Source organism: Mytilus californianus, unplaced genomic scaffold (assembly GCF_021869535.1).
Source record: "Mytilus californianus isolate M0D057914Y unplaced genomic scaffold, xbMytCali1.0.p SCAF_6, whole genome shotgun sequence".
In the NCBI taxonomy this organism is placed as follows: domain Eukaryota; kingdom Metazoa; phylum Mollusca; class Bivalvia; order Mytilida; family Mytilidae; genus Mytilus; species Mytilus californianus.
In genome coordinates this window covers 119236667-119251565 of record NW_026262712.1, presented here as the reverse complement: position 1 = coordinate 119251565, position 14899 = coordinate 119236667, and the positions used below count along the sequence as shown (strand labels likewise).

The 14899-nt window shown below is 31.5% G+C and overlaps 1 protein-coding gene and 1 long non-coding RNA gene across 6 annotated transcripts in view; both read left to right on the top strand.

Moving 5' to 3' along the window:
- LOC127704569 (serine/arginine-rich splicing factor 7-like) overlaps positions 1–14346 on the top strand; it is a 30141-nt gene extending 15795 nt beyond the window's left edge. For 2 of the 5 annotated variants that reach the window (XM_052208691.1, XM_052208689.1), the window contains exons 3-6: positions 1816–1983; positions 9758–9856; positions 10278–10319; positions 12455–14346. In XM_052208691.1, the coding sequence (XP_052064651.1) occupies positions 1816–1983; positions 9758–9856; positions 10278–10319; positions 12455–12713 (568 nt within the window). In that variant the 3' untranslated portion in view covers positions 12714–14346. Of the gene's footprint in view, positions 1–1815; positions 1984–6972; positions 9631–9757; positions 9857–10277; positions 10320–12454 lie in introns of those variants that run through there. The other 3 variants (XR_007983367.1, XM_052208690.1, XM_052208692.1) reach the window with 3 other exon arrangements.
- On the top strand, positions 43–1244 carry LOC127704577 (uncharacterized). Its single transcript, XR_007983391.1, has 4 exons — positions 43–442; positions 503–603; positions 640–704; positions 901–1244. It is a non-coding gene; the product is annotated as an uncharacterized LOC127704577 (long non-coding RNA).
- Positions 14347–14899: the final 553 nt, after the last annotated feature.

The window sequence follows — 14899 nt, the reverse complement described above, 5'->3', positions numbered from 1 at the left end:
GAATACAGAGAAAGTTGTTCAGGACATGGATGGAAGGTACATGTAAGAACGGGAGATAATCATATATTAGAGGAATATAGAGAAAGTTGTTCAGGACATGGATGGATGGTTAGAAGGGGAGATAATCACATATAAAGGGACTACAGAGAAAGCTGCTCAGGACATGGTTGGCAGGTAAGAAGGGGAGATTATCACATATAAAGGGAAAACTCAGAAAGATGTTCCAGGACATGGATGGCAGGTAAGAAAGGGAGATAATCACATATAAACTAAAGGGAATACTGAGAAAGCTGTTCAGGGCATGGATGGAAGGCAAGAAGGGTGATAATCAAATATAAAGTGAATGCTGAGAAAGTTGTTCAGGGCATGGATGGAAGGCAAGAAGGGTGATAATCAAGTATAAAGGGAATACTGAGAAAGCTGTTCAGGACATGGATGGAAGGTAAGATGGGAGATAATCACAAGAGGATACACACAAAGCTGTTCAGGACATGGATGGCAGGTAAGAAGGGGAGATAATCACATACATGTATTGAAGGTAAGAAGGGAGATAATCAAATATAAAGGGAATACTGAGAAAGTTGTTCAGGACATGGATGGAAGGTAAGAAGGGGAGATAATCACATACATGTATTGAAGGTAAGAAGGGAGATAATCAAATATAAAGGGAATACTGAGAAAGTTGTTCAGGACATGGATGGAAGGTAAGAAGGGGAGATAATCACAAATAAAGGGAATAAAGAGAAAGCTGTTCAGGACATGGATGGAAGGTAAGAAGGGAAGATAATCACAAATAAAGGGAATAAAGAGAAAGCTGTTCAGGACGGATGGAAGATAAGAAGGGGAGATAATTACTTATAAAGGGAATACAGCGAAAGCTGTTCAGGACATGGATGGAAGGTAAGAAGGAAGATAATCACAAATAAAGAGAAAGAGATAATCACATATGAAGTTGGGAAGTAAGATTGGATACAGAGAAAGCTGTTCATGTTATAAATGAAAGGTTTATAGTAGAGATTATCACATGCTTTACTTTACAATCCCCTAGTTAGGAATTAATGAGTATCACCAGTACTACAAAGCAAACTGTTACAGTTTATCATTGTATTTAGATTGAGTTCAAGATTTCATTGTAAATTATTGGAAATCAATATAAGGTACAAATCAGAAAAACCTCTAAAGTAAACCTGTTCCATAAATGTATGTAACATCTGTGATCCTCCATTGGTAGAAATTCTTCAGTAATGGTGTAAGTATATGCTGATTGTTTATTTCTATATGTTAAGAACTATTTCACAAATAGCTGACAAAATTTTAATAAAAGGAGTATTTTTTTTTAAGACAGGAACTTTGTTTGAAATTCTTTTTCCTATTGTTATTGAAAAGTATTTAGAATGAAAAGTTTTGAGTTTTAGAAGTTTATCAATGTTGCATAGACAGATACAATAAAACACTTTATTGAGTGAACCAAAATGAATAAAAAGGAGAATTAGAGTATAGGTGAGACATTATTCTGACAACAAACCAACAACACTTAACAATCTATAGATCAACATACAGTCTTGATAATAAACAGGTGTCCACAAAATATATTCAAATAATTATAATAATATGATTGTTTAAAAAATTATAACAAAAACGAAGACCACTCTTTAGCTATATGTCAACTTAAACAGGTAATGATGCAGATTATGAACTCAGACTGAATGTGTATATATATATATATATATATATATCCTTTGTAGTCCATGTGTTATGTAAAACATGTTTTCTATGTATATAAGTGATTTAAGTCATGTTTTTGATTGATTACAGAGTTTTGAGTGGAGGGAGAATACGGGTATCTTTTGCCAGACCAAGGACCAGGGGAAGGAGGAGACGAGGGTTTGACCCAAATCTACGTTGTTATACCTGTGGGGAAAAGGGACACTTTTCAAGAGACTGTGTAGAAATCTGGAGACAAAGACGCAGGAATAGAAGCAGGTTTGTACACATAGATGACCTTCATGGAAGGTCAGTTTGATCTTTTCATGTGGATAATGTAAATTAAATTTTCTAATAAATAAGTTAGGAACTGAAAAGTATTGAGAATTGGTCAAGTCAGAAGTGGTAATGAAACTTGTTGGATTTCAGATTTTAATACCAGACAATCAGTGGATTTCAGTTTCAGGAGGTTTTTTGTTTATTATTGTCCTATTTCCAAATGACGTCATATTTTCTACCCTCTAATTCTACTTCCTGTTTTCAGAACATTCAACAACACTTTGCAAACTTTTAAGCTTTCTTTGCAATTTTTAAGTTATTGCCTATATTCGTGGAATGAATTATATAATGACCTATAATTGTTTACTTTTTACACATTGTGACTTGGTTGGAGAGTTGTCTCATTGGCACTCATATCGCATCTTCTTATTGCTTTAACTGAAACAAGCTAATTATATATAATTTACATACAAGATACAATAATTTAAGCTATGTTTTTATACGCCCGTTTATGGGACGTATTATGGTATACCGTTGTCCGTCTGTCCGTCCGTCTGTCGTCAACATGTCGGACATTAACTAAAAAAACGCTTTACCGTAGAAAGGCTTGTATAGTCCGCGGTTTTATTCTCCAAAATTGGACCTTCCAGACTGGGTGCGGACTATAGAGTACAATAGGCAAGAAATAAGAGAAAAATTTCAATTTCGCGTGCGAGGTGGTTTGTTTACGTTCCGCCATCTTTGTTATTTATATTGTAGAGGGCGCTCTTATCATTTTTCAAACTAATAATTTTAACTCATCCATATTAATAAGTGATTTCTATTCAATATCAAATTAATACTGATAAATATAAAAACTAAACCTTTCATTACAAATTTCTCGTTTCTTTTCAATGCATTGGTAGAAAAAAACTGGTATCTGCTTGATTGAAACGATACAACCATAGTGAAAAAGACAACCGTAAACCAGCTTAGAATTTGTAAACTACAAAACGTAATCAGTTATTGTTCGTTCCGTTTTGGTGTTTCATACTGACTAATATGGTTTGTATTAGCTTAAGACCCTTCAAACATTAATGTAATAGATATATTAAAGACTGTTTTACAAAGGGATGGAACTGTTTTACTTTTAAAGTCGTATTATAGTGATATCTGTTATGTACGGATTTCGACTCTCACCGGTTAATTTCTTCTTTTACACGTGCTTTTTAAACTTCCTGTTTAAACATACACAAGTTTCTAAATTGTTTTTTAAGTGAATTAAACTTATTTTAACAATCATGAAGCGTTCTAGAATCGTTTACAAGCAGTTTCAGCTTCTGTTTGATGATGGAAAACAGGTTTTTCCAAGAAAATACCGCAAACGACCGCACAGGATTTGAAATTACCGGAGTTTCATTAGACCTTTTCTAACAGTTACAAAAGTTTTTTTACCTAAAATTTCGTAGGGAGAAGGGGGTGCGGACTATGTACCAGTGCGAACTATACAAGCCTTTCTACGGTAACCAATTTTAATGAAACTTTGTTGAATTGTTTATATCTATTGACGTGAGCTCCCTTTCGTTTTTTATAAATTTTAGATTTTACGTTTCCGAGTTGTGGGGTTTTATTCATTAAAAAAAGGGTGATTTTCCAGTTTTCGGACAATAACTCAAGAATGCTTTCACCAACTTGCAAGAAATTGTGGTGAATTGTTCATATCTATTGACATGAGCTCCATTTCGAATTTTATATATTTTAGATTTTACGTTTCCGAGTTATGGGGTTTTATTCATTAAAAAAAGGGGGATTTTCCAGTTTTAGGACAAAAAATCAAAAATTCTTTCAGCAGTTCTTATGAAACTTTGGTGAATTGTTTATATCTATTGATGTAAGCTCCCTTTAGAATTTTATAAATTTTTCATTTATCATTTCTGAGTTATGGGGTTTTATTCATTAAAAAAGGGGGGGATTTTCCAGTTTTCGGACAATAACTCAAAAATGCTGTCAGCAATTCTCATGAAACTTTGGTGAATTGTTTATATCTATTGATGTAAGCTCCCTTTACATTTTTAAATTTCTGATATGACATTGAGAATGAATTGAACTTTATTTGTTTATAGTCTGACAACAGATTTACTAAGTATTGCGCAACAGCACAGTGTATTGCACAACAGCAAGAAATCTTTAATTGAATATAAATTCAATTCATATAACCAATTTCAAGTTCTTTGACTACATTTATTCAGAAACCTATAATATGTCAAATATTTAATTACAATCCAAATTCAGACCTGTATCAAGCTTGAATATTGTGTCCATTTTTGCCCCAACTGTTCAGGGTTGGACCTCTGCGGGCGTATCCAGCTGCGCTCAGCTTAGCCGTTTATTTTTATTATGCTATACAACAAAAGTCTCTTAACATTCGCTATTATGAATACATGAGAAATTTTGCAACCTACACAATCTTGTTTGATTCAGCACAAGATAAAATATTGATTGAAGCCATTAGAAGACCCTTTGTCTCATACCTTTGCAGAATACAGATTGAATAAGTCTTTTGGTCATACATTGCCTCTTACACTCCCACTCAACTTTTTCTTTAATGTTTGTGTTGTTTTCTATATCCATATTAAACCTTCAAGGTCACATTTGATGTTTTTCTATGTATGTAGCTTCACAAATTGTTCTGCAGAGTATATCCTTGGAATAATTTTACTTTACCAATACTGTAGCAGTACTATTCCCCCCTGTATTATGTTAGCACGGCTTTAATAGATAATTCATTACTGCAGCTTTAATACCTATTTTCTTGTAGTAGATTTTACACAGTTAATGAATAAAATCCTTTGTGATTATTAGACATTTTATAACTTATCACTGGCCAATATATTTAATGGACAATGAGACCTAGTTAGACATATATCCTTCCAAGCATTTTTTAACAAAAAGCTGATTGAAATTGTTTACAAATATATTGGTAATTAATTTTTCATTTTACAGTGATTTATACATGGCATCCTTACTATTAACTTATATCTAACATATAACTACTTGCCTTCAGTGTTTGGTTAAGAGGTTAATTTTACACACATCAAATTCAGTATTTTCTAATTTAATCTGAAATAAGGAGCCCATACCACTACTTGTGGACTGTCAGATTCTTAGGGTATTATCTGCTTAGGCTCTGGACTTTTAGTAATGATTTATTAAAGACATTTTGAAATTTTTTTGACCTTATTTCATAATTTTTACAAAAAACGAAGGAATTAAACCAAGTACACCTTGCACAGCTTAGGCTTTTCCTTTTAGACTTCTTTTAGTTATACAGCTCTAAAGATATTTGTACATTTTCGAACTTTTTGCTCTGGACATTCTTAGATGGGGTTTCTTTTACTGACCTTTAATTGTGGTAAACTGAATATGCTACTGGTATGATTATGAGGCCATGATTTAACTCTTGTTATTTCTATAGAGGTACATTTTTTTTGTACATAGACCACAGTATAATATCATAGAATCAACAGAATTCATCATATTTAACATTTAAAATAGCTGTATCTAAGATCCTCAACAGCAGTACTGTTGTTATATATAATGATAAAATACCTCTGGTTAAGATCCTCAATATCTACCTTTGTGATATCTTAACCACACACTTTCAGAAACATCAATCCATGCTTAAATTATTGTAAATCTTTAAACATGTTAAATTTTTTGCATCAAAAACAATTTGTATAAACCAGCTGGTAACAGAAAGCTTGTTTACAGTATATTGAACTAAATGAACATTGCATGTTTTTACTTTTCTTCGTTGTACTATATCAACTTGAATTTTTTCAAAGAATAAATCATGCATGTTACTTAGGTTGAACAAATGACCTTTGGTATATATAACAAATAAATAAAATGTAGTCCTAAACTCTTATATTTCTACCAGTGATATTTTTTTGCATGGGTAATAGATAGCTGCTAGATTATGCTTTGTATACAAAATTTTATCCTTACAGAATACTAGACATTGTTATAAAAACAAACAAATTCTACAGTTTCCGAAAACTCAACTTGTGGCCCCTCTTTCTAAAGTCATTCAACAATTAAGTAAAATTCTTCTAGATATAATTGTTTATTCCCCTTTTGAAATAATGACATTAAAGAAGTTTTTTGTCCAGTCTTTTGTCTGGACCAGTTGTACCCTTTTTATGAGTAAAGATGTAGTTATGGGCAATGGTGAATTTAAGGTATTTTTTTTGGTATGACCAGCTAAAATTTATTTTTTTGTATAAAAATACAGTTAAATGTGAGCCAAAATGTCAAGGTCATTTTAGTGTCATATGTTGTACTTTTCTGTAAGAGTTGCTGCTTGATTTAATTTTATTCCTATCAAAATAGATGATTTGTGAATTTTAGATTTTAATATATCGTAATGATTATATTGTGTGTTTTAGAAGGTTTGTATGAAGTTTATGTAGCAGAGACTAAATATTCGCTGGTTCTTGTACATGCTTCTTCTGAAGTGAATTTTTTTTATGATATCCCAGTTTACCAAGTACAATAATTTAAAACTATAGGTTGATATATATGTTAAGACAAGTTATTGCCATTATTTTGTTAAGGCCACACTTAAAATTTAATTTATAAGTTGTCTGCTGTATACCTGTTCATTCCATGTACTAGTGGGTAAGTATAGGATAACTGTGTTTTGTTCTTTAGAAAACTGAACAGTGAAAAACACATTTTAGATTTTTGTTTAAGAACAATTGTATTAATTAGAAAACTATTTTACTTAATAATTAAATATCAAATTTAAATTTGATCAATTGTTTTTATGTAAAATTACATATGCCAGACACCATACATTATATACATGGATCAAATTTTCCCTGCGGACTAACTAACATCCTCCACAACCTAACCAACAATCATGGAATGTTATTTTGAAGTTTTGAAAAATAATTGGCAAAATGCCAGTTTGAATAAATTTGACTGACTTTTAAATATTTTTGTCAGGAAAGTGGTACTGGTAAAATGTGTCAGATCAAAGAGTGGTTATGTGATAATGGTATTGGTGATGATTGGTCAAAATTTGAATTTGAAATGACATGGTTTATGATTGGTTCCTCTGTGTGAAGGAGCCATTTGATTGGTTGGGAAAACCATTGTAATGGTTGTAAGTGATGTGATGAGAGAGAATGTGTCATTGATTTGTGTCATATTGGTTGCGTTTGTTATTATTTATAGCAGGTAACAGGTAAGTAGAGACAAAAATGTGTGAACAATTTAAAAAAAAAAAACAAACAAAGAGTAAATTAGTAAAAAGCAAAAATTGATAATGGTGATTTTGAGTGAGTCACTGTGAAATATATCACACTATATCAGCAGTGGACATGGTATGTTCTTTGATCAGCAGAGGTCATGGTATGTTCGTTGATCAGCAGTGGTCATGGAATGGTCACATTAGCAGTGGACATGGTACATATGGTCATAGATCAGCTTTGAACATGGTATGTTCATTGGTTATGGTATGGTCATACATTAGCAGTGGACATGGTACATATGGTCATAGATCAGCTTTGAACATGGTATGTTCATTGGTTATGGTATGGTCATACATTAGCAGTGGAGATGGTATGGTCAGAGATCAGCAACAATGTTTCATAGTGACTCACTCATCACCACCAAGTTCCATTTTAAACAGAAGCACTTTAGAAGCACTATAAAATCAATTTTAGTTTCAGATAAGTATTCTTATCCAATCTCCTTCCAAGTATGACTTTGAGGTTCATAAACAGGGACAAAATTTTGCCTAACTTATGCCGGTTTCAAGTTAAAAATATCTTTTAATGTATTCTAAAAGTCTTCTTTTGGCAATCTATGCACCCTTAAAGTTATAAACTGCAAATTGAATATAAAAAAACATTTGAAGTAAACATGACTATCTAGATACTACAGGAATGTGTTGACTTAGCTAATTGTAAATACATTTTGAGTATTCAGAGATAGTTTCAAATATTTGTCCCTGTTTTAACCTCTATTGCCATATTGACCATTTAGCTTTGTCCTCCTGGTAGCTATAACTTCCAAAATAATCAGAAATACCCCCTCAAGTTAAAAGAGTGTTGATAACAAATGTTTATGATTATAAATGTTATGACTGTGTTTTATAAGTATATGATATATGATTTAGTATGACCGTTTACAACACCGTCTATGAAATAATTGACCTAATTTGTAAAACGTGCATTTTACATTTATTATTTTTCTGTCTCATTTCAATCATCAATCATTAGAAATAAAATGTAAAATCAAGGGAGATCTCCATATTCTTCAATACGTTATTAAAAGTGCAAGAAAACTTTGAAAGAGTCTTTTCACTTACCTAGTTCAATTTTTTCTGTAGAAATTATTTGAAGGATCGACTGAAAAGATGGGAGTTATGAAATTTTAAAGGGTAGTGGCTTTCATATTTCTAGAGGTAATACAAAATATCAAATTTTAAAAGGATCACCCCATAATTAATATTAGGGTGTCCCCACTATACATAAACCCTCAGGGAATAAACCAAGTTCATTTTAGTCAAGTCGAATATAATTTAAAATAATACCCTTAAAGATTGACCACAAAATACACTGTATATTGATTCTAAACTGTATTGGTGGCATTGATAGTGGGTATAGTTGGCAATTATAACTTCTGTTAGGAAATGTTTTCACAACAATAGAAAAAAAAACAATAGACATGACACATAGGATCCATACCATTTGAAAAAACTGTAACAGTAGTGAAAGTAAATCTAGAAAATCACTTCGAACGCAAAATTTATTAAGTGTCATTTTCATTACAAATCATTATGAGGAACCTTGATTTTACAGTTTATTTTAAAGAAGTCATATGTAAACATTCTCAGTCTGTTGCATGTAGCTTGGCTTTATAAACATGGTGCAGGGAATGAGGTAAAAATTGATCATTTGTTGACTGTTCTTTCATTGTCCCCCAAATTTAAACTTAAAAGAAACAGACTTTTTTCTGAAAGTTTGTCTTTTGCTTCATCAGAAAGTGTTGCCACTCAGTCAACAGCCAACCTATAACTATTGAGAATGCTCCTCATAAAATTTGGTACTTTACACAGCAACAAATGGATTAGTGTTTTAAGAAAAGCCTCATTATTATTTAAGTATAAACATGGATTTTTTTCTTATGCAGTGTTAAAACATTGGCAAACCGCTAGCAGTATTACAGCAAAGAATTCAGAATTATATAACTAATGTTAAGTGCCTATGCTTATAAAATATTAAGTGTTGATAAACCTGTTTGATAGAATCAGCAACCTCTAGCTCCAGTAATCAACTTTAAAGAATTGAACACTTGTAAGAAGATTGACGTGTAATCATTGCTTTAAAATTTTGATATATAGTGATAAATTAGAAAAGATATACCACATACAGAATAAAATATACCATATTTGAAAACTTAAGTATAAGGTTTTCTTTGGGCATATAATTCATTTTTTTTATCCTTTTAAATCTGTAAACAATCATTTTGAGTAAAATATTTTTGGTTGACAGAAAATGATAATACATTTACTGTGCTTCCCCCCTTCGGTTAAGATGAATAACAATTTTTAATTTGCTTCTTGTTTTACTGAGAAAATTAAAAAAATTTCCCTGGAAAATAAGAAATATATGCAAAGTAGTAATCCTTTGCTGCACCCGCTGTTATGGGAAAATAATTCATGTTTATACATTTGCCTGTTAAATCTCACAAATTACATAAAGGTTTTACTGTATATTTTCAGGGACAGAGGAGATACCTTCACTGCAAGAAAACGCAGAAGTTACTCGCGCTCCAAGTCCAGATCCAAATCTCGATCACCAAAGAGAACCAAGAATCGCAGGTTGGTAAATCAGTATTATATCATGCCATAGGTATTTTGAGATCAAGTTCAGAAACAAGTATTTAAGTGCAGTTGTCAACAATTAGCATGGAGAATTATTTGGGCAAAGATGAGTTGGCTATTAGAGTATGCTAATGATTAGGTATTTTTAGAAGTAGATCAGTATCTTTACCAGCTATTTGTATCAAGCTTTTGGTGATTGTAAGAAGAGGACAAGCTTGTTCAGAATTTAGTGAGAAACATACCAGGAATTTGGAAGAGACCGTATATGATTTATTCGGCTCTAGAATACTTTGTGATCATCAAGTAAAGTACAAATCAACCAAAGTTATTTATTGTGATTCGATAGGAAAGAATGTTAATCAGCATCCTTTTATATGCTCCTTGAAATTCTTAAAAATGTCTGTTGTCGTTTGTTCAGGTCAAGGTCACGTTCAAACAGACGCAGAAGCAGAAGTCCTAGGTATGTATATGATAGCCATCAATGGATCTAACAATTCACTACCCCTTCTAATTTTCCTCTGATTAATAAGAGTTAACTCCCTTTTTAAGTGTGTCTTTGAGAGTTGTCTCCCTTTACCTTGCCTCTTTTTTTCGTACATTGCAATTTAGTTATGGAAGGAATTATTATGCCAACAAATTATTTTCAAGATTGAACAAACTAAATTTGACTACAATCAATACATTCTAATGGTTAAGAAATAAGATGTTTAACAAAAATAACTATGCTTTCTGAGCGTAACGTTGATAAAAATGGGAGCTAACTCTTAGAAACAGAAGCGCACATCAACAAATTCTGCCACAGTTTATTGTTTGTGTAGTATAATGCCAGAAGCAAATCTAATAGAAGACCAAAATGTAGATAGAGAAATGGTGGTTTTGGGAAAAATTGATTATCTATTCCAAAATCAAGGATTCTGCAACATAATCTATGTCAAATCTAGTCTGTCTCAATTTATACTTTGTACTATTGAATGGTTACTGTAATCAGTTCCTTTTTAGACTTTGAGAGTTGGAATTTAGATTTTTATGCCCCACCTACTATAGTAGAGGGGCATTATGTTTTTCGGTCTGTTCGTCCGTCTCTTCAGTTTAAAGTTTTTGGTAAAGTCAGGTTAAGTTTTTGGTCAAGGTAGTTTTTTCTGAAGCTGAAGTCCAATTAACTTGAAACTTAGTATATGTGTTCCCTATGATACGATCTTTCTAATTTAATGCCAAATTAGAGTTTTGACCCCAATTTCACTGTCCACTGAACATAGAAAATGATAGTGCGAGTTGGGCATCCGTGTACTATGGACACATTCTAGTTGGATATATATCAAGATATTATTGGTTGTCAGTGCAGTTGAGTATTTTGTTCAGGAATAATTTCTTGTTATAGTTAAAATGTTGAATATTGTTTCTGTCCTAGGAAATTGTTTATGATATGTTAATAGTTGTAAATAAGATAAAATGGCTAACCATTATTGAAATATAACAATACATGTAGTAGAATAATCAGCATGGTTTACTGAAAGCTGTTGGACGGTATAAATGGAAACTTGGGAAAGGGGTTCATAAGTGACTTATGATGCAAAATGTCTAATCTTCATTCTGAGGTCATTTTCAATATGGTCAAAATAATCCCAACCATCTTCTGGTGCACACACTTTTCAGATTATGTGAATTAATGTTAACTTGTTTTCATATCAAATATGCATGAACTATTTAACATTGAGCAACCATCAATTGTAAGTTGTGTAAGTGTTGCTGGGTATCAGCTGACTTGTTCCACTTACTTCTGTTCTACAAGACTTCCATCATTACCACTAACAACATTATATTAAGTTCAGAAATAATGGAATTGTTACATATGATTTATTTATACTGAATGATACTTTCATTGCAATCATTCCCTGTAAGTCAGTTTCCTTTCAAGAAAGATGTAAAACAAACGAATATATTGCCGGTAATCATGGTAATTGGAATACAGTTTATGTTGGATGGTTAATAGTTAATTGTACAATTATTGTTCTTTCTATACAATTTAAAAAATTTTCCTTTGGCTTGTTTTTTTAGCGTAGAAAATAAATAATTGTATTACTGGTAAGTATTTTCATTTGAATCTGATTGTTAGGAATAAATTAGGTCCTGAACCAGGTAGAGTATATGCCATTTATTGTTGGAATGATTTTGCAAACTAAACAAACTTCAGCCTTTCCACTAGAGTTGGGTTTAAAAATAAGAACAGTTTGATAAGTAGGACATATTAACCTACATCTACAACTTGTATGGTCTTCACATGATTTAGAATTTGACATATAACACAGGCACTTTTCCATCACTGAAGAATTTGATTGACCTCTATATGTTGTTATTCGGTTTAATGTGCTGTGGAGTAACTGTTTTATTGCTGTTGTCCTTCATATCTTCAATAATAACTTTATTCAATTTTTCAAAATCTAAGGCATCATGGGTTATATTTTTCAAAGGCTTGTTATTCAACACAATAGATATATTTTGCCAAAATCAGGTTACTTTGTCTGCACTGTATAATTACTTGAACTTTAAAAATATTTGGAACTTTGTTTCATGTCCTGTCTTAAAACTTTATTTCAGGTCAAGGTCACCTGTAAAGAGAAACCGTTCAAGATCAAAATCACCCAAGCGCAGCAGAAGCAGAAAAGACTCTGAGAGAGAGAAGAGATCCGTTGAAAAGAAAAAGTCAGAATCACCAAGAAAGGAGTACAGATCCAGGTCCCGATCAAGATCAAGGTCGAGATCAGTTTCTAGACCAGCTGAAGATGTTAGAAAATCTAGGTCAAGGTCAAGGAGTATGTCATACCATGGTAATGGAGAAATTGAGCAAGACGCATGAACTGTTTGACAATAAAACATTAAATACTGAATTTTATAATGTTGTGGACGTAGTATCGTGACTCCAGAAAAATCTTCATGTTTGTTAATTGTTATAATAGATACTAGAAAAATTGTGGAATCCTAAATTTTAACCATTTTATATTTGTCATGTAGATACTTTCGTCATTTGATTTTGTATGTAATTTAAAAAAGGTTATTGGATGAAGTGAGCAATAATCATCTTTGAATGATCCAAAGGTCTTGATAAGTTATTGACTCAAACTGTCCGTATCAACTATCATCTATCAAAATAGACCAACAATTATTTTAAATCAATTTCATTTAATTTTTGCAGTGAAATATTATTGTCACCATATTGGTGGTTTTTAGTTCAATGAATGTTTTATGCCCATTAAATAAACAGTTATTTACCAAAATTGAGGAAAAAAACAATGCAGGATATGCTGTCATTGAAACACAAAAACAATTCTTAATTATGACTGATAATTGAACAACTAGGTACAAATTATATTAATGTGTTTAAATCATGCATATTATAGAGGCAGAGATACTAAAAGAATGATGAAACCTTTCAACTATTGTTTTACTGTCAAATTATAAGGAGATATTATAAGACTGACGGAACCTTTGATGTTTTATATGATGTTGATTTGATGTTTTTAATCAGAGATTTTGATGTATTTTATGACAATGTAAATGTTGTTTTATAGGACCATCCTTAAATCATATCTCATGAGTTTGTGGAATTCTGTTTTGAAAGAGAATATTATGAGTTACATTCATTAAACCTGATTAGATGTGTTCTAAATGACTTAATAATTAAGGTACATACATTCTATTTGAGGAAAGGTTAATTGTGTGATACAACCTATATTTTATCAAGAATGTTTGCAGGTCATTGCTCCTGTCAATTTCAATTTGATAGGTTGAGAAAATTTTGTGGAGTCATCCACACTCAACTTTTTGTATTACAATTTAAACTTCATCCCTGCAAAATCTGGTCAAATTTATTATTTCTTTAAATACTTTGAAGTGAAAAAAACATGGACAATCATTTTAGTTTATTAAAAAAAACTGACTTAGGTTTTGAAAATATGAACTTTGAATGAAGCTATGAAGAAAATGTTTAGATGCCTAAATAGGTGTTTTTTTCTTCTTTAGGAATTTGTTACATTCCATTTACTTTTCCAGAAAAATAGTGCTGTTCAAGCCATATTATTACAATGTTGATTGTGGCTTTTCTCTGCAGATTTTATAAATGATAAAATGAGGAGCTACATGGCGGTAGATTAAATTTTCTTACTGTAAAGTCTGAGTTTAATACCATTATTCATTTTAGATACATGATTGTACATTTTAAACATTTTGTCTTTGGTCAGAGTTCTTCATTAATCGCCACAAGTTTCATGCAAACCTTGATTATGAAACCAAGTATGAAACAAAAACTGATATTATAAGTCGTCATCTTACTCATGGACATAAATAAAGATTGAGTATCAATCATATGGTAAGGGAGACAACTTGTATCGATAACATTGTAAAATGGATCAATAAGAAATCGTGACTGTATATTGCATTTTTTATCATCGTTTATACAGAATATTAAAATAGAAATAAAAATACTGTGTCAATTTTACAAACAAATATTTCTATTTTTAGCTCTGTGTAAAACCACAATGAGAGGATATTATTTTATACTCTCAAAGTGGCACATCCTGCTGTTTGTTCATCCAACAAATGTTTTAGTCACATTTTTCTTAAGGAACCACAAAACAGAACCATTTAGTCTGAAGCTTAACAGTGATGAGTTTTAGTGTGTGAGCATGTATCGGATATGTCAGACACCTACTTCCTGTCTGTCCTATAGTATTATTTCAATATGTTGAATGTATTTAACATATTTCTTTACACATTTTACAAGTACTACTGAACAGAATGACTTCATATTTGGTCATCAGCTTCATAATGATGAATTCTAACATTTGAATTCTAACATTTTAGATATCCTAATTCTTGCTGTACCAAAGTAATGTTCTTGAATTAGAATTGAAATATAGTCTGGTGACATAATGAAATAGGTATAACTTACCACATATAACTGGAAACCAACCTGTTTCCTGAAGTTCATGGAACAGTGAATGGTAGACCACACTAATTTTTGTTAGATTTGGCATATAGCTTGGA